Here is a 25,982-nt window from a genome sequence, read left to right as displayed (position 1 = left end):
GGGCACAGCCTCAAGATAAAGGGGGGGCGGTTCAGAACGGAGTTGAGGAGGAACTTCTTCACTCAAAGGGTGGTGAATCTCTGGAATTCTCTGCCCGTTGAAGTGGTGGAGGCTGCCTCGCTAAATATTTTTAAGAAGCGGGTTGATGGGTTTTTGATAAGAGAGGGGATTAAGGGTTATGGGGAGAGGGCGGGAATGTGGAACTGAGACACGACAGATCAGCCATGATCTTATTGAATGGCGGGGCAGGCTCGAAGGGCCAGATGGCCTACTCCTGCTCCTATTTCTTATGTTCTTATGTTCTTATGTTCTTATGTTCTCTGACAGTGCGGCACTCCCTCAGTACTGACCCTCTGACAGTGCGGCACTCCCTCAGTACTGACCCTCTGACAGTGCGGCACTCCCTCAGTACTGACCCTCTGACAGTGCGGCACTCCCTCAGTACTGACCCTCTGACAGTGCGACACTCCCTCAGTACTGACCCTCTGACAGTGCGGCACTCCCTCAGCACTGACCCTCTGACAGTGCGGCACTCCCTCAGTACTGACCCTCTGACAGTGCGGCACTCCCTCAGTACTGACCCTCTGACAGTGCGGCACTCCCTCAGTACTGACCCTCTGACAGTGCGGCACTCCCTCAGCACTGACCCTCTGACAGTGCGGCACTCCCTCAGTACTGACCCTCTGACAGTGCGGCACTCCCTCAGCACTGACCCTCTGACAGTGCGGCACTCCCTCAGTACTGACCCTCTGACAGTGCGGCACTCCCTCAGCACTGACCCTCTGACAGTGCGGCACTCCCTCAGTACTGACCCTCTGACAGTGCGGCACTCCCTCAGCACTGACCCTCTGACAGTGCGACAGCCAATTTGTGCACAGCAAGATTCCACAGACAGCAACGTGATCCATGTTTGAGTGATTTTTGGATGAGGGATAAAAATCCGTCCCAGGACAATGTGGAGAACTTCCTTATTCGCAGAGCGGAGAGAGGGATTTGAATGGGGTGTTCACAGCAGTGAGAGGATTTATTTATTAGTCAAAGTAGGCTAACATTAACACTGCAGTGAAGTTACTGTGAAAATCTCCCAGTCACCACACTCCGGTGCCAGTTCAGGTCACTGCACCCTAACCAGCACGTCTTTTGGACTGTGAGACGAAACTGGAGCACCCGGAGGAAACCCACGCAGACACGGGGAGAACATGCAGGCTCCGCACAGACAGTGACCCAAGCCGGGAATTGAACCCGGGTCCCTGGCGCTGTGAAGCAGCAGTGCTAACCCACTGTGCCACAAGTGGGAGAAATGGTTAACTCTGTGAAATGAGTCAGTAACCAGATTCACCGATTTCGAACAATTGAGGAAATGTCCCTACACAGATGGGCCGAATGGACTCCTGTGCTGTAACCTGCAGTAAGGGAAGGTTCATGTTGGTGTGTTGTGCCACCTGGTGTTCGGTTGGTGAGTGGCAGCTTCAGGCACTCAGAGCAGCTCAAAATCCAAGAGGCCGATTCTCGAAATGACTCAGAACAACTTTCAAAAAGGATCCTCTTACTCACTATCCTCCTACTCACTATCCTCCAACTCACTATCCTCCTACTCACTATCCTCTGACTCACTATCTCCTCCTCACTATCCCCCTCCTCACTCTCCCCCTACTCACTCTCCCCCCTACTCACTCTCCCCCCTACTCACTCTCCCCCCTACTCACTCTCCCCCTCCTCACTCTCCCCCTCCTCACTCTCCCCCTACTCAGTCTCCCCCCTACTCACTCTCCCCTCTACTCACTCTCCCCTCTACTCACTCTCCCCCTACTCACTATCCCCCTCCTCACTATCCCCCTCCTCACTATCCCCCTCCTCACTATCCCCCTCCTCACTATCCCCCTCCTCACTATCCCCCTCCTCACTATCCCCCTCCTCTCTGACCTACATTGACTCTTAGATAAGAAAGCCTTGATTTGAGAGTTCTCGCCCTGTGTTCACACCCTGTGCCGCCGTGTCTCTGATCTCCTCCCCACTCTGCGATTACTCTGAGTCCCACCTCTTGCGCCTCCCTGGTTTTAATCCCTCGGTCACTGGCAGCCGTGCTGTCCAGTGCCTGGACCCTAACCTCTGGAATTCCCTCACTGAGCCTCCCTCCCCACCTCTCTGCTCTGTCAAACCTATCCCTTTGACCTCGCCTTTTTGTCATCTCTCCATCACATCTCCTCACGAAGCTCGGTTTGGTTTAATAATGGTTGTGCGAAGGGTTTTGGGGGTCTGGCCTACAGTGTGGTGGGGCCAGGTTCAATCGAGGTTTTCCAGGGAGCATTAGGTGGTTATTTGTACGGAAACGCTGTGCAGGGGTACGGGGAAATGGCACTAAATCACCATGTTCATTTGGACAGGCGGTGTAGACATGATGGGCCGAATGGCCTCTTTCTCTAGGGTAACAATTCTGTGAATAAAGGTGCAGTTTGTGAGAATGTGGTTGCCCGATCTAACCAGGTAACAGCTTCAATTATATTCTGTTTTTTACAAAATTACCGAAACTGAAGGGCAGAGATTGGTGAAATTTCAAAGATTAAAATAGCAATTGTTTCAAACAGAAGAACTTATCGATTCACACAAGTCCACCCGGACACTCCGTTCTATTGGTTCAGTCACTCGGTGCCAGTGAACGAATGGGCTTTGGAGCAGTCGGTACCAGAAGCTGGTTCTACTGGGGACTGATATCAAACAATTAACATTGACTTTTCTGAGCATTTAGATTAACAAAGCATTTGAGTTTTAACAGAGTCAGGAACACTCCTGCCCTCTGATCCACGTGCAGTCATCGTGTTAATACGTTCAGACAAAGCGGTCAGCACTGAGTCATTATCCTGCCTCATTCTGTAATGATATCAGGCAATGTAAAGCATAGCCCCCCCCCCGCGCCCCCTCTTCCCCCACCACCCCGTCCGAAAACTAACAGAAAGGGAGAGGACTCAACAGAGAATTTCTAAACTGAGACTGATGGATTATGTCAGGCAGAATAATGAAAGATAATAAAAGCAAGCTGAGTAGATTGTCCTACAGAGCAACCGCAATCTCAGAGAATGTGAGAATCCAGCTCAGAAGCACAGTGCTCTCCCCCTTCTTCCAATACAGGCTGGAAAGTCAGTGCTGAGGGAGTGCCGCACTGTCAGAGGGTCAGTACTGAGGGAGTGCCGCATTGTCAGAGGGTCAGTGCTGAGGGACTGCCACACTGTCAGAGGGTCAGTGCTGAGGGAGTGCTGCATTGTCAGAGGGTCAGTGCTGAGGGAGTGCCGCACTGTCAGAGGGTCAGTGCTGAGGGAGTGCTGCATTGTCAGAGGGTCAGTGCTGAGGGACTGCCACACTGTCAGAGGGTCAGTGCTGAGGGAGTGCCGCATTGTCAGAGGGTCAGTGCTGAGGGAGTGCCGCACTGTCAGAGGGTCAGTGCTGAGGGAGTGCTGCATTGTCAGAGGGTCAGTGCTGAGGGAGTGCCGCACTGTCAGAGGGTCAGTGCTGAGGGAGTGCTGCATTGTCAGAGGGTCAGTGCTGAGGGAGTGCCGCACTGTCAGAGGGTCAGTGCTGAGGGAGTGCTGCATTGTCAGAGGGTCAGTGCTGAGGGACTGCCACACTGTCAGAGGGTCAGTGCTGAGGGAGTGCTGCATTGTCAGAGGATCAGTGCTGAGGGAGTGCCGCACTGTCGGAGGGTCAGTGCTGAGGGAGTGCCGCACTGTCAGAGGGTCAGTACTGAGGGAGTGCCGCACTGTCAGAGGGTCAGTACTGAGGGAGTGCCGCACTGTCAGAGGGTCAGTGAACAAAGAACAAAGAACAACACAGCACGGGAAACAGGCCCTTCGGCCCAACTAGCCCGCGCCGCCGTCCCACTGTCTCAGTGTCCTATTCATGATTTTAGTCTACGCCTAATGTGCGAGGATCAGGGAGGTCCAATTTAGGGACAATTTAGTACCCAATCAATCAGCCTAAAAGCACATCTTTGGGATGTGGGAGGAAACCGGAGCACCCGGAGGAAACCCACGCAACCACGGGGAGAACGTGCAAACTCCCACAGACACAGGCCCAAATCCATGTGTCCGCACAGCAACAGAGATAGTCTCTGAGCTGTCATGTTGCCCTCGAGATGGTCCAGTTTAAGCACACTAACGACATGAAGCAATAGGCAACTCCCGAAGCAACGTCCAAGAGCAGCCCACTACAACCTGCCGCATGCATGCCCCTTGCTGGACTTAAATGCCTGTGGAGACAAAAAAATTCATTATTAAACAGGCAAAGACTGTAACATCCCTGAGGCAAAACGTATTCCCAAGCCTACAATGTTTAGTAAGGCCTACTATATCCCCCTATATGTAGCCCGCTCATGTGGCTGTCTAAGTGACTCTTAAACAACCCTAGCGTGCCTGCTTCCACCACCTTACTCGGCAGTGCATTCCACACCCCCACTACCCTTTGCGTGAAAAACTGCCCTCTAATATTTGTCTTATACCTAGCCCCCCTCACCCTAAGCCCGTGACCCCTCGTTCTATCCATTTCTAATAGCGGAAAAAGCTTACCACCATTTACTCTATCTATCCCCTTCATAATCTTATAAACCTCTATTAGATCCCCCCTCAGCCTACGTCTCTCAAGGGAAAACAGCCCAAGTTCATTCAATCTTTCCTCGTAAGACAGCCCTTCCATACCAGGCAGCATCCTGGTAAATCTCCTCTGCACTCTCTCCAGGATCTCTACATCCTTCCGGTAGTATGGCGACCAGAACTGGACGCAGTACTCCAAGTGAGGCCTAACCAACGTTCTATACAACTGCAACATCAGACTCCTACTCTTATATTCTATACCTCTTCCTATGAAGGCTAACATAAGTGCTGGGGGAGTGCCGCACTGTCAGAGGGTCGGTGCTGAGGGAGTGCCGCACTGTCAGAGGGTCAGTGCTGAGGGAGTGCCGCACTGTCAGAGGGTCAGTACTGAGGGAGTGCCACACTGTCAGAGGGTCAGTGCTGAGGGAGTGCCGCACTGTCAGAGGGTCAGTGCTGAGGGAGTGCCGCACTGTCAGAGGGTCAGTACTGAGGGAGTGCCGCACTGTCAGAGGGTCAGTGCTGAGGGAGTGCCGCACTGTCAGAGGGTCAGTGCTGAGGGAGTGCCGCACTGTCAGAGGGTCAGTGCTGAGGGAGTGCCGCACTGTCAGAGGGTCAGTACTGAGAGAGTGCCGCACTGTCAGAGGGTCAGTACTGAGAGAGTGCCGCACTGTCAGAGGGTCAGTACTGAGAGAGTGCCGCACTGTAATAAAAACAAAAAATGCTGGAAAATCTCAGCGGGTCTGACAGCACCTGTGGAATGTCGCCAATGCTTTGAGTCTGGATCACCCGTCGTTAGTGCCAGCTACGAAAACCACACCTTGTCTGACGAAGCCCTGAATCTGCTGCCAGTTATAATAAAGTGTTAGATTTCTAAGTGACACAGTGATCTGTGGCTCAATGTCATTTTCCTGCCTTTTGTTTTAAGCCTTTGTGGTTTTTTTTTCCCCCTGTTTCAGGAATCTGGCACTGTTACTGGGAGTACAGCAGCCTGAAGGGGAAACCCGGCAGCGACATCCCAATCTATGACATTGGCTTCCAAATGGACCTCAGGGTTTATCTGCAGCTCAGACAGACGTGGCTGGCCTTCAGTAAGTCTTCCAACAGAGCTTATGTCACATGATTAACGTCACGGTGAGATAGTGAAATAGTCCCAGTTAAGACGGAGATAGGGAGAAATACTTTCTCTTGAGGGTGACGAGTCTTTGGCATTCTCTTACCCAGAGAGCAGCGGGGGCCTGGCTCACTGAACAATCTTAAGGCCAATTTTGACGAGGGGCTCAAAGGATATACGGACGGGGTAGACAGGAAAGTGTTACAATCAAATTAGCCATGATCTTATTGAAGAGCGGAGAAGAGTCGGGGGGCTGAATGGTCTACTCCTGTTCCTATGCTCGTATGTTCCCACTCGGAAAATATTTAAATAGTTGAACTTGAACTTCAGCCAAAGCAGATGATGGGGGTTAGGCTGCAGGATGTTGGAGAAGTCAGTTATGATCTATTGGGAGATAAAGTGAGGGTGCATTGGAGGATTGGGTTATAACATATTGGGGAGTTAGTCCGGGTATATCGTCAGCTACAGCAGGGTAGGTTGGAAGGTTAAGTTATAATATCGTTGGTGATTAAGGTGTATGTGTTATAATGTGTCAGGAAATTAGATTAAGACATGCAGGGCAGATTGAATGAAAATATATTGTTGGGTTTGAGTTATAGTGTATTGGAAGGTTATGTTAAAATATATTTGGAGGATTGAGTTAATGGTGTGTTGGGAGTGTTGAGTTATTAAGTATTGTTAGAGTTGAGTTGTAATGTATTGGAAGGTTACAATATATTTAAAATATTGAGTTACAGTTTTGTGTATTGCGAGGACTGAGTTACAGTGTATTACAGGACTGAGTTACAATGCATTACAGGATTGAGTTACAATGCATTACAGGACTGAATTACAATGCATTACAGGACGAAGTTACAGTGTATTACAGGACTGAGTTACAGTGTATTGCAGGATTGAGTTACAGTGCATTACAGGACTGGGTTACAGTGTATTACAGGACTGAGTTACAGTGTATTACAGGACTGAGTTACAGTCTGTTTCTGGGGTTGAGTTATGATATGATGGGAGGTTATCTTAAGGTAAATTGGGTGATTTGAGTTGTAATGTATTGGGCAATTGATTTATTGGGCAAGGGTTACATTACAATGTATTGGAAAGGTTGATTCATGATGTATTGTAAGGGTTGAGTTAAGATGTATTGTAAGGGTTATGTTATGATGCAATAGGTGGTTACGTGAGCAAGTGCTGCAGAGTCAATATAAAACAGTCCTGGCCGCAGTGTAAAATTGTGAATGAAGACCAATTTCATGAGCTGCCTGTAGATCAGCAATGAGGTGGCACTGTTAGTACCAGAGGGCAGCTAAAGATCCCTTCCACCAATGGCCAAGGAATTACAGCAGTCAATGAATTCCTGAGAGCCTCCATCAGCTCCACATCACACGATGGGACGGCTGTCCTGGAGGGAAACACTGGAATGAGACAAACAGCTGGATGTCAGATCCTGCTCCGTCTTCCCTCCACAGCGAATGGACATCAAGCTGTGTGACACAGAGCATGTCACACTCAGATGTGATATAACTCCAGCTGAGTTCACTGTTAAGTTTTCCAAAGTCCTCACAAAGTCAGAGGAGTGTGATCAACTTCCGTCGGAATGTTTGCAGCCTAGGAGAGAGTAAAAGCTAACAACCAAATCCTCCAAATATCCGCTGCCAGGAATTGGCAATGGACTTTCCATATTCCAGTCCTGATACAGATTAACAAATAGAACATAGAACAGTACAGCACGGTACAGGCCCTTCGGCCCTCGATGTTGTGCTGAGCTATGTCCGAATCCAAGATCAAGCTATCCCACTCCCTATCATTCTAGAGTGCTCCATGTGCCTATCCAATAACCACTTGAAAGTTCCTAAAGTGTCTGACTCCACTATCACAGCAGGCAGTGCATTCCACACCCCAACCATTCTCTGAGTAAAGAATCCCTCCTATATCTCCTATATCCCTCAGACATCCCTCCTATATTTCCCACCATGAACCTTATATTTATGCCCCCTAGTAACAGCTACATCCACTCAAGGAAATAGTCTCTGAACGTCCACTCTATCAGTCCCTCTCATCATCTTATAAACCTCTATTAAGTCACCTCTCATCCTCCTCCACTCTAAAGAGAGAAGCCCCAGCTCTCTCAACCTTTCCTCATAAGACCTACCCTCCAAATCAGGCAGCATCCTGGTAAATCTCCTCTGCACTCTCTCCAATGCTTCCACATCCTTCTTATAGTGAGGTGACCAGAACTGAACACAATATTCCAAATGTGGTCTCACCAAGGTCCTGTATAGTTGCAGCATAACCCCACGGCTCTTAAACTCAAACCCCCTGTTAATAAACTCTAACACACTATAAGCCTTCTTCACGGCTCTATCCACTTGAGTGGCAACCTTCAGAGATCTGTGGGTATGAACCCCAAGATCTCTCTGTTCCTCCACATTCCTCAGAACCCTGTCGTTGCCCCTCTAATCCGCATTCAAGTTTGTTCTGCCAAAATAAATCACCTCGCAATTATCAGGGTTAAATTCCATCTGCCACTTTTCGGCCCAGCTCTGCATCCTATCAATGTCTCTTTGCAGCCTACAAGAGCCCTCCACCTCATCCACGACTCCACCAATTTTGGTGTCGTCAGCAAATTTACTAACCCACCCTTCAGCCCCCTGTTCTAAGTCATTGATAAAAATCACAAATAGCAGAGGACCCAGCACTGACCCCTGTGGTACACCGCTGGTAACTGGTCTCCAGTCTGAAAATTTTCCCTTCACCACCACCCTCTGTCTTCTATGAGACAGCCAGTTACTTATCCAATCGGCTGAATTTCCTTCTATCCCACACCTCCTTACTTTCTTCATGAGCCTACCATGGGGAACCTTATCAAACACTTTACTAAAATCCATATATACGACATCAGCTGCTCTACCTTCATCCACACACTTAGTTACCTCCTCAAAGAATTCAATCAAATTTGTGAGGCAGGACTTACCCCTGTCGAATCCGTGCTGACTATTCCGGATTAAGCTGCATCTTTCCAAATGATCATAAATTCTATCCCTCGGGACTTTTTCATTAACTTAGCAACTGCTGAAGTAAGACTAACTGGCCTATAATTACCAGGGTCATTCCTATTCCCTTTCTTGAAGAGAGGAACAACATTCGCCACTCTCCAGTCCTCTGGCACAATCCCCGTGGACAGTGAGGACCCAAAGATCAAAGCTAAAGGCTCTGCACTCTCATCCCTTGCCTCCCAAAGTATCCTAGGCTGTATCCCATCTGGCCCAGGGGACTTATCGACCTTCGGGTTTTCCAAAATTGCTAATACATCTTCCCTCAGAACATCTATCTCCTCCATCCTATCAGCCTGTATCACACACTCATCCTCAAAAACATGGCCCCCTCTCCTTAGTGAACACTGAAGAAAAGTATTCATTCATTGTCCCTCCTATCTCTTCTGACTCCATGCACAAGTTCCCACTATTATCCTTGATTGGCCCTAACCTCCCCCTGATCATTCTTTTATTTCTCACATAAGAGTAAAAAGCCTTGGGGGTTTCCTTTATCTGACCCGCCAAAGACTTCTCATGCCACCTCCTAGCTCTCCTAAGCCCTTTTTTTTAGCTCATTCCTTGCTCTCTTGTAACACTCAAGCGACCCAACCGAACCTTGTTTTCTCATCCTTACATACACTTCCTTTTTCCACTTTTCAAGACATTCAATCTCTTTTGTGAACCATGGTTCCCTCACTCGGCCATTTCCTCTCAGCCTGACAGGGACATACTTACCAAGGACACACAGTGTTTGTTCCTTGAACAAGCTCCACTTTTCATTTGTGCCTTTCCCTGACAGTTTCTGTTCCCATCTTATGCTCCCTAATTCTTGCCTAATCGCATTATAATTACCCCTCCCCCAGTTATAAACCTTGCCCTGCCGTATGGCCCTATCCCTCTCCATTGCAATAATGAGAGACACCAAATTGTGGTTACTATCTCCACAGTGCTCTCCCACAAACAAATCTAACACTTGGCCTGGTTCATTACCCAGCACCAAGTCCAATGTGGCCCCATCTCTTGTCAGCCTATCCACATATTCTGCCAGGAAACCCTCCTGCACACACTGTACAAAAACTACCTTATCCAAATTATTTGACCTATAAAAGTTCCAGTCAATATTTGGAAAGTTAAAGTCACCCATGATAACTACCCTGTGACCTCCCCACCTATCCATAATCTGCTTTGCCATTTCCTCCTCCACATCTCTATTACTATTTGGGGGCCTGTGGAAAACTCCTAATAATGTGACCGCTCCTTTCCTATTTCTAACTCCAGCCCATATTGCCTCAGTAGGCAGATCGCCCTCGAAATGCCTTTCAGCAGCCTTTAAACTATCCTTGATTAACAATGCTACTCCTCCACCTCTTTTACCACCTTCCCTACTCTTACTGAAAGCTCTATACCCCGGAACTGCCAACAACCATTCCTGTCCCTGTTCTAACCATGTCTCCGTAATGGCCACAACATCAGAGTCCCAAGTACTAATCCACGCTCCAAGTTCACCGACCTTATTCCAGATGCTCCTTGCATTGAAGTAGATACACTTCAACCCACCATCCTGTCTGCCGGGACACTCCTGTGACCTTCGTACCTTCCTCAGTACCTCACTACCCTCAGCACTGGCTTCTGGACTGCAGCTTGTTTGCCCATCCCCCCGGACAAATTAGTTTAAACCTTCCCGAAGAGCAGGTGCAAATTTCCCTCCCAGGATATTGCTGCCTCTCTGGTTCAGGTGCAAACCATCCTGTTTGTACAGGCCCCACCTTCCCCAGAATGTGCTCCAATTATCCATGTAGCTGAAACCCTCTCTCCTACACCATCCCTGCAGCTACATGTTAATCTGCACTCTCTCTCCCTGTTCCTCAACTCACTCACACGTGGCACCGGCAACAAACCAGGGATGACCACATGCTTTGTCCCGGCTCTCAGCTTCCACCCTAGCTCCCTAAATTCCTGTTTTAAATCCCCATCCCTTCCCCTACCTATATCGTTGGTCCCGATGTGTACTCCGACCTGTGACTGATCCCCCTTCCCCTTAAGGATCCTGAAAACACGGACCCTGGCACCCGGGAGGCAACATACCATCCGTGAGTCTCTTTAGCTGCCCCAGAACCTCCTATCTGTCCCTCTAACCATCATGTCCCCAATAACTATTGCTCTCCTGCTCTCCCACCTTCCCTTCTGAGCCACAGGGATGGACTCAGTGCTGGAGATCCGGTCACCTTGGCTCATCACTAGTAGGTCGCTCCCCCCAACGCGGTTACTTGTTGCCGAGGGGAATGACCACAGGGGATCCCCGCACTGACTGCTTCCTCCCAGCCCCTCTCACCATCACCCATCTATCTTCATTCTTCGGAGTATCCAAATCCCTGAAGCTTTTATCGATGATCACCTCTGCCTCCCGAATGACCCGAGGTTCATCCAGCTCCGGTTCCAGTTCCCTAACGCGGTTTTTAAGGAGCTGGAGATGGGTGCCCTTCCCACGGGTGAAATCAGCAGGGACACTGACCTCACCTCAAACATCCTGCAGGAGGAACATTGCACGGCCTTTCCTGCCATCCCCTCTCGATAAACAGAAAGATCTTGCCCGATATTCCCTCACCCCCGTTAGGTTAGAGGAAGAAACGAAAGAAAAAGAAATAAGAAAGCTTACCTGCTCTCATTCTACCTCATTTTTTCAGATTAGAGAAGGGTGGGAGACTCTACACGTGTAGAGCCTCCAGGTTCCTCCCCGTTCAAATTTATTGGGCGAAAAGAAAAATCTTCCCAGGTCTCACTGGGGCCTACTTCCGGTTTTAGACTTCCGGCTGCCTTAGGGAAAAAAACTCCGATAAAAAAGTAAGTTAAAAATCCCTCTTACCGACTGGCTCTCTTCACTGAATCACCATTCCAGCCGCTCCCTCTGGAACAATGATACGGATTATATAACAGTTCCGTTAAAATCCACACTTTTCCAGGTGCTTTGTATTTTTTTAACACTCTGTTATTTTCCAGTGATCTTTCTCTGTATTGTTGAAGTGATTATTATCCTGATGCTGATTTTCCTACGGAAGAGAATCTGTATTGCAATTGCACTGCTCAGGGAAGGGAGCAAGTAAGTGGCCTCTGGCATTGTTTAATGGTCTGAACTGTTGTGGACTCACTCGATAAGGGTTTTCATAATCTTAACCTTCCAACCTCATAACCATCACATTTTCCGGATATACTCCGAACGCCCCCAAATATTCCTAAAGCTAACCTCACAAAGTGCTAGAACTAAATTCCTTCCAATGTATCCAAACTTAAATCGGGAATAAAAGTTAAACTTTATTTATTAGTCACAAGTACAGCTTACATTAACACTGCAATGAAGTTACTGTGAACATAAGAAATAGGAGCAGGAGTCGGCCATCTAGCCCTTCGAGTCTGCCCCGCCATTCAATAAGATCATGGCTGATCTGTTGTGGATCAGTTCCACTTTCCCACTTTCTCCCCATAACCCTTAATTCCCTTGCCTATCAAAACCTATCTACCCGTGACTTAAAAATATTTAGCGAGGCAGCCTCCACCACTTCAACGGGCAGAGAATTCCAGAGATTCACCACCCTTTGAGTGAAGAAGTTCCTCCTCAACTCCAAAATCCCCCTTATTGTCGCAGTCCGGTGCCTGTTCAGGTCAATGCACCCGAACCAGCACGCCTTTCAGACTGTGGGAGAAACCGGAGCACCCATAGGAAACCCACGCAGACACGGGGAGAACATGCAAACTCCACACACACAGTGACCAAGCCAGGAATCGAACCCAGGTCCCTCGCGCCAATCACTGTGCCACTGTGTCACCCCCAAAATAAAACTTTACACTCTGAAATACTCTGGTATAATCTCCCACACACCACCTCCACTTCCCATCAACTTACCCTAACGTAACACTCCAAAATACCACAAATGAACACCTTATTTCTTCCTGATTTAATACACTGATCTATTTTACTCCAATGTTCCAACGCACTTTAACATTATATCCTAATGTTATATCCTAATGTGTTTGGATCACATTATTGGTCCTGTAATGTTGGTTATTTTTGTTAGATTTTAAGACCAGTGTTTTGAATGTGCAGAGGCCTGTTCAAATCCAGTAAATTCTTGCGTTTAATGTCTCATAATTATTGCACTGTCTCAAACCTGAATTTCTGAGTAGACATAACTCCTGAATATGTATTTAAAAATCAGGTACACATTACCCAGCAGTGTAAAACAGCCACTAATAAATCCAATCAGGAATTCAGGAGAAAATTCTTTATCCAAAGAGTGGGGAGAATGTGGGACTCGCTCCCACGGGGAGTGGGGAGAATGTGGGACTTGCTCCCACGGGGAGTGGAGAGAATGTGGGACTCGCTCCCACGGGGAGTGGTTGAGGTGAATAGTTTCGATACATTTAAGGGGGAAGCTGGATAAACACATGAGCGAGAATGGGATAGGAGGGGATGGTGATGGGCTGAGAGGAAGAGGATGGAGGCTACATGGAGAATAAACACCAGAACATACTGGATGGACCAAATGGCCTGTTTCCATGCTGTAAATTAGATGTTATTCTAACATTAGTGATTTATTTATATACAGTCATTTGTGATTTAATTGAAACGTAATGCTGTCAAAGAATGTGGTTACTTACGCAGTTTAACTCCTCGTTTTGTGTTATCAGGGCCATAGGATATATCATGTCCACTCTATTCTACCCCATCATCACCTTCTTGCTGTTGGCCATCTGTATTTCCTACTGGGCTATTACAGCTATGTATCCTTTCAGATAATGCTACTGTCTGTATTCATCCTGTGTTGTTAATATTGAACACTAAAGGTTTAATTTCAGGTCCATTCTGTAAAGATTCAGTTCTAGGTCTCTTCTCCCTGGAGAGACGTAGGTTGAGAGGCAACCTGATAGAGGTTTATAAAATGTTGAGAGGAATAGATAGGGTGGATTCTCAGAGGCTATTTCCCAGGGCTGAAATGGTCACTACGAGAGGACACAAGTTTAAGGTGCTGGGGAGCAGGTACAGAGGAGATGTCAGGGGTAAGTTTTTCACTCAGAGGGTGGTGAGTGAGTGGAATCGGCTGCCGTCGGTGGTGGTAGAGGCGAACTCGCTGGGGTCTTTTAAGAGACTTCTGGATGACTACATGGGATTTAATGGGATTGGGAGTTACAGATAGTTCTATGGCTTGGTAGGTATGGATATGATCAACGCAACTTGTGGGCCAAAGGGCCTGGTTGTGCTGTAGTGTTCTATGTTCTATGTTTTAATGATCTGCTGGCCATTTCTGTCCAATCCACTTGCCCAGAGTATTTGTAACAATTCAAAGTGTCTGAGGATACATAACCTTACAAAAATAGAGAGTTTATATTCCAGGGAATACATTATCTGGGATTTAAACTTATGGAGAGACTGGGATTGTCCTTCAAGTGGAGAATGTTAAGAGGAGATTAAGAGAAAATAGGAGTCTGTCTTGGGTGTCAGGATACATGCTCCCAGTAATTGTTGATGCTCATTCTAACGGCCGGTAGCAGAGGTTATGAAATCCACGAGAGCAGAATAAACTACTGAGAAACTGGGTGAAACGTTTGCTAGATTTGGTTGACCGGAGCAGATAGTAAGTGACAATGGGACACAGCTCACATCCACGGAGTTTGAAGACTGTTTGGAAGTAAATGGGAACCAACACATCAAGTGAGCTCCATACCATCCATCTACAAATGGATTTGTACAGTCACTCAAACACAAGACATCAAAGGACCAAGGTACATTGTCAAGATGAGTAAATAAATTCTTGATATCATACAGGAACGCCGCACAGACACACAGTTCACCAGCGACGCAGCTCTCAAAAAGAAAATTAAGATCAGAGTTTGATCTTTTGATACTTCAGGAATTGTTGAATGACTTCAGAAAGTACAGATTGTTAAGAGGAAACAGAACTCTAAAAGGATGGATTCACTCAGAGAAAACAATCTACACAACCAGTGAAGAGTGGATACCTGCCTTTAACCAAATAATAACAGGTCTGGCACCTTACGTCGTACAGACAGATGAAGAGAGAGAGTTTAGCAATGACATACTGACCAGATACTTGCCTCAAGGAGTGGAATCACTGAAGCTTCACAAGAAGCATTTACAGTGAAATGCTGAGTAGCATTTGCAGTAGCAATCTGTGACCGGATCCTAGACTTCCTAACTCAATCAGTAAGGATCACAGACCACAATCAGTAAGGATAGACAACACCTCCTCCAGGATCATCCTCAACACCGGTGCCCCACAAGGCTGTGTTCTCAGCCCCCTCACTATACTCCTTATACACCTGTGACTGTGCGGCCAAATTCCCCTCCAATTCGATTTTTAAGTTTGCTGATGACACCACCGTAGTGGGTCAGATCTCAAACAATGATGAGACAGAGTACAGGAATGAGAGAGAGAATCTGGTGAACTGGTACGGCAACAATAATCTCTCCCTCAATGTCAACAAAACGAAGGAGATAGTCATTGATTTTAGGAAGCGTGAAGGAGAACATACCCCTGTCTATATCAACGGGGACGAAGTAGAAATGTCGAGAGCTTCAAGTTTTTAGGTGTTCAGATCACCAACAACCTGCTCAGATCCTCCCATGCCGACACTATAGTAACAAAGCCCACTCGTACATCTACTTTCCCAGGAGACTAAGATAATTTGGCATATCTGGTGTAACTCTCACCAACTTTTACAGATGCACCGTAGAAAGCATTCTTTCTGGTTGTATCACAGCTTGGTATGGGCTCCTGCTATGCCCATGACCGCAAGGAACTACAAGGGGTCATGAATGAAGCCCAATCCATCACTCAAACCAGCTTCCCATCATTGACTCTGTGGCCTCGGAAAAGCAGCCGGCATAATCAAGGACCCCACACACCCCGGACATTCTCTCTTCCATCTTCTTCCATTGGGAAAAAGATACAAAAGTCTGAAGTCACGTACCAATCGACTCAAGAACAGCTTCTTCCCTGCTGCTGTCAGACTTTTGAATGGACCTACCTCGCATTAGGTTGATCTTTCTCTACACCCTAGCTATGACTGTAACACTACGTTCTGCACCCTCTCCTTTTCTTCTCTATGAACAGTATGCTTTATCTGTATAGTGTGCAAGAACAGTACTTTCCACTATATACTAATACATGTGACAATAATAAATCAAATTAAATCAAAGAGTGATACCTCTGAGCAGAAACTAACGGCAGAGACAAATCTGTTTCTGAAGAATCTTTAATGGAAACTGAGTCTGAAATAGTTTCACATGAAGAATTACCAACAGAAGAAAATGAAGATATTTTAAAGGTCTCGGGTGCTGAAATTCCAGGCCAAATACAACCCAAAGGAAATAGCTGTCTGCCTGAGACACTGTCTAATTAATTATATATTTGGGAAATAATGGTGCAAAATAATATATCTACTGTTTAATTGGGTCAGTTGTTGAAACGTTGTCATTTGGGGGCAAATAAAGTGACGGGGAAGGGATGTAAAGTGTTCAAAGTAGCTGGCCAAATGTCACACAGGCTGTAATGACAAAAGCAGACAGTTTCTGACGCATTTGTGGCTCTTCCATCTTAGACCTGGAACAAGAAATATCTTCTTTATAAACCTGCATCGCCTTTTCCTGCAACCCACGAGTGCCGTACTGCATTACCTTTCCGCTTTCTGGTAGCTACCAGTCGATAGTAACACAGTGACAGGAGGGTGGGGAACCAGAGGGACAGAGTTTGAAGAGAATCGGGAAAAGAACCAGAGGGGGAGATGAGGGGAATTTATTTGAGGCAGTGAGTTTGTTGTGATCTGGAATGTGCTGCCTGAAAGGAAGCAGATTCAATAATAACTTTCAAAAGGGGATTAGAGAAACACTGGAAGAGGAGAAATTTTCAGGATTCCGGGGCTAACATGGATAGTAGCCCAGGCATGATGGACCGAATGGCCTTTCTCTCGTACTGTCGGATTATGTGCTTATTGCGATTCTGTCAGAGTTTCATCATGTTTTAAAAGTGAAAATTCTGCCGGGTTATCGGCACTTTAGGGAATTGAAATTATCGATATGTTCCTGAATGTAAAATCCTCAGATTTCTGTCAACTTCCGGAGAGGCTGTGTACAAAGTGATGACAAACCGGGGTCACTGTATATATGCAAATAGAACATGCAATCCTGAGGTACGCGGTCTGGTTACAGCTTGTCTAGACATTGGGAATGGGACGGAGGGATTCGGATATGCCACGTGATATCTGCCTCAAAGGGTTTTTAGTGTTAAACACGTCGATGAGGGACGGGAGTCACGTATCCACCCAGACTGAGAAAGGACAACAGGATTCCTTTCTTTCAGCAGATTCAGACAACAGCTTTATCGTCACAAAGTTCTCAGCCCAACTTTCGAATTCCAGCTTCCTTTATATTCAGGACCTCATTTCCAATCCCCTTTTGAAAGTTATTATTGAATCTGCTTCCACCGCCCTCTCAGGCAGCGCATTCCAGATCACAACAAACTCACTGTGTAGAAAACAAACACTCTTTATTCTCCCCGCTGCAGATTTTGGCAATTATTTTCAATCCTCGCCTTCCTCCAATGCAAACAATTCTCCAAATACTTTATCCACGCACTTAACCGCTCTGAAATCCCAGCGTAACCTTTTCCCCCGGGGGGTAACCTGTACCTGCACCGCCCCGTGTTACACATTCTCACAGCCTTCAGCCTCTTATCTCCATTCTCATAACAGGCCACGTCTGTCACAACACTGGGAACGCGGCCAATGGCAATCCACCAGAACCAGTACAGATGGTGGATTTTACACTTGCTGCAGGGTGTGGCAGGAGAGTAAAATTGACTTTCCAGCGATTCACATCCCAAAATTCAGCATCTCCGTAAAGGCAGTAAATCTACCTGTCCCCATTCCCCTGTGAGAGACACATGGAGACGCTGGAGGTGTCTGTTCAACAAAATGAAGCAAACATAATAAGGACATGAGAAGCACAGCTCACTGTTGAGGCATTTATAACCCAGAGAACGGGGGTTCATATCCCTGCCAGGACAGTTTGAGAATTTAAATTCAGTTTTAAAGATATCTCGAAATAGACACTGTCAGTAAAGTGACCGTGAGATTGTCAAACTGGAATAAAATCCACTGAGTCCATTCCGACTATCTGAAAGAATATGTCCTTCACTCCATAACCTCACACATTTACCACAGCTAAACCACCGAACCTACTCATCCCGGGACACTGAGGGGCAATTTATCATGGCCAACGCACCTAATCACCTTTCGGACTGTGGGAGGAAACGGGAGCAACTCAGAGCAAACCCACGCAGACACGGGGAGAATGTGCAGACTCCACACAGACAGTGACCCAAGCCGGGGATCGAACCCGGGTCCCTGGCGCTGTGAGGCAGCGGTGCTAACCCACTGTGCCACCGTGCAGCCCTTTCCCATCCTTCAGGGAAGGAATCCTACTGTCCTTACCCAGTCCGGCTCCACACGTAACTCCCGTCCTACACCAACGGGGTTCACGTGAACGACCCCCTGATTGGCCGAGTGGGTCGCTCAGTTCTATGCTCTGGTTGTTGGAGATCTGAATGCTGGAAAAACTCAGCGGATCTGACAGCCCGTGTGAGGGGAGAAACTGAGGTGACGATTTGAGTGACTCTGTTTCAGAGATAAATGAACTGATTTATTTATTGAGCTTGGTGTGAGAGTTTTAAGCTGATGACCTGTGACCTTTCTCTTCCCCGCAGGTATTTAACACCAGCAACGTCACCAGATTGTGCCCGGGTGCTCAGTGTGTCTTCGCCTTCTATGGCGGAGAGAGTCTTTACCACAAATACATCTTCATCCTTCAGATCTGCAACCTCTTTGTCTTTCTGTGGCTGGTGAATTTTGCCATTGCTCTGGGGCAGTGCACACTGGCTGGTGCATTTGCTTCCTATTACTGGGCATTCAGGAAGCCAGCAGATATTCCCAACTTCCCTCTGTTGGCTGCGTTTGGACGCTCTCTGAGGTAAAGCTGTCAAACTCCCCCCAACCTCTCCTCACCCCTGTTCCCATCCTCCCTCACCCCCCTCACCCCCCTCACCCTCCAGCCCATCCCCTCTCTGTGTTCCTCTAATTCTGGCCTCTTGACCATCCCCTGTTTGAATCACTCCACTGCTGGCAGCCATCCCTTTAGTTGCTTGGACCCGAAACTCGAAAATGCCCTCCCTAAACCAGAGGGTCAGAGATTTAAAGGATGAGGAAAAGGCAGAGATAATTTTAGCCCCTCTGTCAAGAGGAAGGTCGAAACAAAGATGAGCCCATTAGGCCCAAATGGAGGGAGGGGACCCTCACCGAGGCCTGATGGTTCCATCGTCCTGGGCCTTAACCTTTCACCTCAACATCCTCGGCTCCATCTTAGATTAAAGATTGAGAAGCCAGTTGAAGAGTCAAGACCCAGGGTGAAAGGGCAAGACCCAGGGTGAAAGGGCAAGACCCAGGGTGAAAGGGCAAGTCTAAGGGTGAGGATCTAGGACCAAAGTCCTGGATAAAGCACTCCCCCAAAGCCGGAAGGTATAAGAGGAATGAAGGAAACCAGGGAGTGGTGGTCAGATGACACAAACCTCGGGTTTCAAGGGCCGGGAAGAGAAAGGGGCTGAGAAAGTTCCAGAATTTTGAGTTCCTTGGAAGAGCGAGGTATAGCGAGGACATGGTGAGTTTATTTTTGCAGCGTTTGGTGGGTAATAATTATTCTGAACCTGTTTTGTTGTCTCAGGTATCACACAGGCTCGCTGGCATTTGGCTCTTTAATCCTCGCCATCGTCCAGTTGATCAGGATTATTCTGGAATACCTGGATAATAAACTCAAAGGTGAATCACTGATCAATTCTTCCCTGATGCATGTTCTGGAATTTCCGTTGCTAATCTAGTAAGGATTGAGGAGAGATATTTGGAACCGTGTTTTTGATGGGAGTGTGAATACGGATCTCAGTATCACCGGGAGTGATTGATGCAGAGAGGAGTGGGAGCTGGATAAACACAGGAGAGAGCGGGAGAGGAGCATGTGGGAAAAGGGGGATATGGGAATAGGGGAAGACGGAGATGGAGTTGTGAGGATAGGGAGAGAGGGTTAGGGGTCATGGTACATGAGTCATAGAATCCCTACAGTGCTGAAAGAGGCCATTCGGCCCATCGAGTCTGCACCGACCACAATCCCACGCAGGCCCTACCCCCATATCCCTACATATTTACCTGTTAATCCCTCTAACCAATGCATCTCAGGACATTAAGGGGCAATTTGAGCATGACCAATCAACCTAACCCACACATCTTTGGACTGTGGGAGGAAACCGGAACACCCGGAGGAAACCCATCTTGAGAGGAATTGCTTGATAGAGCAGACGCAGCACGGTTTCGTTAAAGGGAAGTCGTGTCTGACAAATTTACTGGAGTTCTATGAGGATGTGTCTAGGGCGGTGGATAGAGGAGAGCCGGTGGATGTGGTCTTTCTTGATTTGACAAGGTTTGACAAGGTACCTCACAAGAGGTTATTGCAGAAGGTCAGGCGACATGGAGTTGGGGGTAGGGTGTTAGTGTGGATAGAGGATTGGTTGTCAAATAGAAGGCAGAGAGTGGGGGTCAATGGGTGCTATTCGGATTGGCGGATGGTGACTAGTGGAGTGCCCCAGGGGTCGGTGCTGGGGCCTCAGCTTTTTACCATTTATATAGATGATCTGGAGGAGGGAACCGAGTGTAGGGTGTCGAAATTTGCTGATGACACCAAGATTGGTGGAACGGCAAATTGTGCGGAGGGTGTGGAGAGTCTGCAGAAGGATCTAGATAGGCTGGGCGAATGGGCCAGGAAATGGCAAATGGAATTTAATGTTGGCAAGTGTGAGGTGGTCCACTTTGGTAGGAATAATGGTTGGAAGGATTATTACTTACGTGGAGAAAAACTGCAGCAGGCGACGGTGCAGAGGGACCTCAGGGTCCTTGTGCATGAGTCGCAAAAACCCAGCTTGCAGGTGCAGCAGGTGGTCAGGAAGGTGAATGGGATGCTGGCCTTCATAGCGAGGGGGATTGAATATAAAAGTAGGGAGGTCTTGCTGCGGCTGTATAGGGCATTGGTGAGGCAGCAGCTGGAGTACTGTGTGCAGTTTTGGGCGCCGTACTTACACAAGGATATTTTGGCCTTGGAGGGAGTGCAGAGGAGGTTTACTAGGCTGATACCGGAGTTGAGGGGGTTGAGCTATGAGGAGAGGCTGAATAAATTAGGCTTGTACTCGTTAGAGTTTAGAAGAATGAGGGGAAATCTCATTGAGACGTATAAGATGATGAAAGGGATGGATCGGATGGAGGTGGAGAGACTCTTCCCGCTCAGAAAGGACAGTAGGACTAGGGGGCACAGCCTCAAGATAAAGGGGGGGCGGTTTAGAACGGAGTTGAGGAGGAACTTCTTCACTCAAAGGGTGGTGAATCTCTGGAATTCTCTGCCCGTTGAAGTGATGGAGGCTACCTTGCTAAATATTTTTAAGACGCGGGTTGATGGGTTTTTGATAAGAGAGGGGATTAAGGGTTATGGGGAGAGGGTGGGAAAGTGGAACTGAGCCACGACAGATCAGCCATGATCTTATTGAATGGCGGGGCAGGCTCGAAGGGCTAGATGGCCGACTCCTGCTCCTATTTCTTATGTTCTTATGTAACCCACGCAGACTCGAGGAGAATGTGCAGACTCCACACAGACAGTGACCCAATCCGGGAATCGAACCCGGGTCCCTGGAGCTGTGAAGCAGCTCAAAAAGTGCGACTGGTACTGGGGTCCAATAAACTGGGATGACGCTGAAATGATATTGTGCCACTGTGCTGCCCATGAGGGTTTAGGGAGAGGGGTATGTGATGATGGGGAGAGAGGAAGGCGGGTGAGGGCTGGAGTAGAAACACTAACATTGTCTATTTTGTGTATTTCCATACAAATCCAACATGCTTACAATCGGGGCAAATATTTTGTTGGGTTTGTTAATCTCCCATTGAGTCAAGACTAACTGTAACCCACAGGTGATGAGGGGTTAAAGGGCAGGGGTTAAAGGGATTTCCGCAGGTTCAGGGTTAACATCTCCAGCTCTCACTATTTCACACCCAGACATTGGGACCTCCTTGCTATTTTGCTATTACAGATTGCAATGTCTGTATAGCTAACCAAGCCCGCCGGTGTAAACACCACACCATAACTAACCCCAACCCCCCCTGCCAGTGCAGACAGTGCCACATCTTCATTGGCTCAGAGCGGGGATTCCAGTATATTGCAATTATTGAACAGTTGTTGTGAGAAATGCACTGTGGGCAAAGTGTGAAAATTTTCGATAGAAAGTGTTAAGACAGGAGGGTGGGTAACCAGAGGGACGCAGCTTGTAGAGAATCGGGTGAAGAACCAGAGGGGGAGATGAGGGGAATTTATTTGACGCAGTGAGTTGTTGTGATCTGGAATGTGCTGCCTGAAAGGAAGCAGATTCAATAATAACTTCCAAAAGGAAATTGGGGAGATAATTAAAGGGGAAAGATTCGCAGGGACACAGGGATAGAGCCGGGAATGGGGACTAATTGGAGAGCTGGTTCATGCAGCCAGTACAGACATGATGGGCTGAATGGCCTCCCAGGGTGCTGTAAGATTCTGTATTGAGGTCTTATTACTTTACCCACAGGTGCACAGAACAAGTTTGCCAAGTTCCTGTTCTGCTGTCTGAAATGTTGCTTTTGGTGTCTTGAAAAGTTTATCAAGTTTTTGAACAGAAATGCGTATATCATGGTGAGTCACTCTGTCCCCCCCTCACCCCCCGGCTTCTCAACTCCCCAGTCACTGCTGTCTGTGACACGTGATTACATCCTGAGGTTGTGATAGACGCTATATAAATGCAAAATATCAAATCCTTTCTATCTTTCAGATTGCCATATATGGTAAAAACTTCTGCACATCTGCAAAGGACGCCTTCTTTCTACTGATGAGGAATGTAGTGAGGTGAGAGTCGGAATGGATTCACGGAGCGAGTATTTCCTCCGCTCTGGGCACAGGTTGTTAGTGAGTGACTGACATGGTCCAGAAAACTGAGAATTTATCAGCTCAAATTAAACAGACCGAGACTGAGGGGGGGAACAGGATAAATCTCTACTACGCAAGAGTTCAAGAGGCTAAAAGTGGAGAACATGTTTCCATCTGCAGGCCAGACCAAAACAAGGATCTATTAATATAGCATCATCGCTAATAAATCCCATTGCGATTCCTTTATCCAGACAGTGGGGAGAATGTGGGACTCGCTCCCACAGGGAGTGGGGAGAATGTGGGACTCGCTCCCACGGGGAGTGGGGAGAATGTGGGACTCGCTCCCACGGGGAGTGGGGAGAATGTGGGACTCGCTCCCAGGGGGAGTGGGGAGAATGTGGGACTCACTCCCACAGGGAGTGGGGAGAATGTGGGACTCGCTCCCACGGGGAGTGGGGAGAATGTGGGACTCGCTCCCACGGGGAGTGGGGAGAATGTGGGACTCGCTCCCACGGGGAGTGGGGAGAATGTGGGACTCGCTCCCACGGGGAGTGGGGAGAATGTGGGACTCGCTCCCAGGGGGAGTGGGGAGAATGTGGGACTCGCTCCCACGGGGAGTGGGGAGAATGTGGGACTCGCTCCCACGGGGAGTGGGGAGAATGTGGGACTCGCTCCCACGGGGAGTGGGGAGAATGTGGGACTCGCTCCCACGGGGAGTGGGGAGAATGTGGGACTCGCTCCCAGGGGGAGTGGGGAGAATGTGGGACTCGCTCCCAGGGGGAGTGGGGAGAATGTGGGACTCACTCCCACAGGGAGTGGGGAGAATGTGGGACTCACTCCCACAGGGAGTGGGGAGAATGTGGGACTCGCTCCCACGGGGAGTGGGGAGAATGTGGGACTCGGTCCTACACTCCCAAGTCAGGCAGAGCATGGGGTTAGATACAGAGTAAAGCTCCCTCTACAAGTTCCCATCCCAGGTACCAGTCCATCTAACATGTTTTGGGTTGTGTATAAATGGGGTGGGTTTGGGGCTGTGTGAGAATGGGGTGGGTTTGGGGCTGTGTGTGAAGGGGGTGGGTTTGGGGCTGGGTGTGAAGGGGGTGGGTTTGGGGGTGTGTGTGAAGGGGGTGGGTTTGGGGGTGTGTGTGAAGGGGGTGGGTTTGGGGCTGGGTGTGAAGGGGGTGGGTTTGGGGTGGGTTTGGGGCTGTGTGTGAATGGGGTGGGTTTGCGGGTGTGTGTGAATGGGGTGGGTTTGGGGGTGTGTGTGAAGGGGGTGGGTTTGGGGGTGTGTGTGAAGGGGGTGGGTTTGGGGGTGTGTGTGAATGGGGTGGGTTTGAGGGTGTGTGTGAATGGGGTGGGTTTGGGGGTGTGTGTGAAGGGGGTGGGTTTGAGGGTGTGTGTGAATGGGGTGGGTTTGAGGGTGTGTGTGAAGGGGGTGGGTTTGGGACTGTGTGTGAATGGGGTGGGTTTGGGGGTGTGTGTGAATGGGGTGGGTTTGGGGGTGTGTGTGAATGGGGTGGGTTTGGGGGTGTGTGTGAATGGGGTGGGTTTGGGGGTGTGTGTGAATGGGGTGGGTTTGAGGGTGTGTGTGAATGGGGTGGGTTTGAGGGTGTGTGTGAAGGGGGTGGGTTTGCGACTGTGTGTGAATGGGGTGGGTTTGAGGGTGTGTGTGAATGGGGTGGGTTTGGGGCTGTGTGTGAGTGGGGTGGGTTTGGGGGTGTGTGTGAAGGGGGTGGGTTTGGGGGTGTGTGTGAATGGGGTGGGTTTGGGGGTGTGTGTGAAGGGGGTGGGTTTGGGGGTGTGTGTGAATGGGGTGGGTTTGGGGGTGTGTGTGAAGGGGGTGGGTTTGGGGGTGTGTGTGAATGGGGTGGGTTTGGGGGTGTGTGTGAATGGGGTGGGTTTGGGGGTGTGTGTGAATGGGGTGGGTTTGGGGGTGTGTGTGAAGGGGGTGGGTTTGGGGGTGTGTGTGAGTGGGGTGGGTTTGGGGGTGTGTGTGAAGGGGGTGGGTTTGAGGGTGTGTGTGAAGGGGGTGGGTTTGGGGGTGTGTGTGAATGGGGTGGGTTTGGGGCTGTGTGTGAGTGGGGTGGGTTTGGGGTGGGTTTGGGGCTGTGTGTGAGTGGGGTGGGTTTGGGGTGGGTTTGGGGCTGTGTGTGAAGGGGGTGGGTTTGGGACTGTGTGTGAATGGGGTGGGTTTGGGGGTGTGTGTAAAGGGGGTGGGTTTGGGGGTGTGTGTGAAGGGGGTGGGTTTGGGGGTGTGTGTGAAGGGGGTGGGTTTGGGGGTGTGTGTGAAGGGGGTGGGTTTGGGGGTGTGTGTGAAGGGGGTGGGTTTGGGGGTGTGTGTGAAGGGGGTGGGTTTGGGACTGTGTGTGAAGGGGGTGGGTTTGGGGGTGTGTGTGAAGGGGGTGGGTTTGGGGGTGTGTGTGAAGGGGGTGGGTTTGGGACTGTGTGTGAAGGGGGTGGGTTTGGGACTGTGTGTGAAGGGGGTGGGTTTGGGACTGTGTGTGAAGGGGGTGGGTTTGGGGGTGTGTGTGAAGGGGGTGGGTTTGGGGGTGTGTGTGAAGGGGGTGGGTTTGGGGCTGGGTGTGAAGGGGGTGGGTTTGGGGGTGTGTGTGAAGGGGGTGGGTTTGGGGGTGTGTGTGAAGGGGGTGGGTTTGGGGCTGGGTGTGAAGGGGGTGGGTTTGGGGGTGTGTGTGAAGGGGGTGGGTTTGGGGTGGGTTTGGGGCTGTGTGTGAATGGGGTGGGTTTGGGGGTGTGTGTGAAGGGGGTGGGTTTGGGGGTGTGTGTGAAGGGGGTGGGTTTGGGGGTGTGTGTGAAGGGGGGTGGGTTTGGGGGTGTGTGTGAAGGGGGTGGGTTTGGGGGTGTGTGTGAAGGGGGGTGGGTTTGGGGGTGTGTGTGAAGGGGGTGGGTTTGGGGGTGTGTGTGAATGGGGTGGGTTTGAGGGTGTGTGTGAAGGGGGTGGGTTTGAGGGTGTGTGTGAATGGGGTGGGTTTGAGGGTGTGTGTGAAGGGGGTGGGTTTGGGGGTGTGTGTGAAGGGGGTGGGTTTGGGGGTGTGTGTGAAGGGGGTGGGTTTGGGGGTGTGTGTGAAGGGGGTGGGTTTGGGGGTGTGTGTGAATGGGGTGGGTTTGGGGGTGTGTGTGAATGGGGTGGGTTTGGGGGTGTGTGTGAATGGGGTGGGTTTGGGGGTGTGTGTGAATGGGGTGGGTTTGGGGGTGTGTGT

The 25,982-nt window shown here is 49.1% G+C and overlaps 1 protein-coding gene across 5 annotated transcripts in view; it reads left to right on the top strand.

The window, feature by feature from the left end:
- Positions 1-25,982, top strand: part of slc44a5b (solute carrier family 44 member 5b) — a 273,622-nt gene that overhangs the window by 228,012 nt on the left and 19,628 nt on the right. For all 5 annotated transcript variants that reach the window (XM_080195082.1, XM_080195084.1, XM_080195080.1 and 2 more), the window contains 8 exons: positions 5,537-5,668; positions 11,718-11,817; positions 13,404-13,496; positions 16,835-16,922; positions 18,497-18,759; positions 19,507-19,601; positions 22,430-22,533; positions 22,670-22,743. In XM_080195082.1, coding sequence (XP_080051208.1) covers positions 5,537-5,668; positions 11,718-11,817; positions 13,404-13,496; positions 16,835-16,922; positions 18,497-18,759; positions 19,507-19,601; positions 22,430-22,533; positions 22,670-22,743 — 949 coding nt within the window. The remainder of the gene's footprint in view (positions 1-5,536; positions 5,669-11,717; positions 11,818-13,403; positions 13,497-16,834; positions 16,923-18,496; positions 18,760-19,506; positions 19,602-22,429; positions 22,534-22,669; positions 22,744-25,982) is intronic.

This window comes from Carcharhinus amblyrhynchos, chromosome 9 (genome assembly GCF_965287045.1).
Source record: "Carcharhinus amblyrhynchos chromosome 9, sCarAmb.v2.hapA, whole genome shotgun sequence".
NCBI classification, from domain to species: domain Eukaryota; kingdom Metazoa; phylum Chordata; class Chondrichthyes; order Carcharhiniformes; family Carcharhinidae; genus Carcharhinus; species Carcharhinus amblyrhynchos.
Note: the sequence above shows the minus strand (reverse complement) of the source record. Positions and strands in the feature narration are given on the sequence as shown.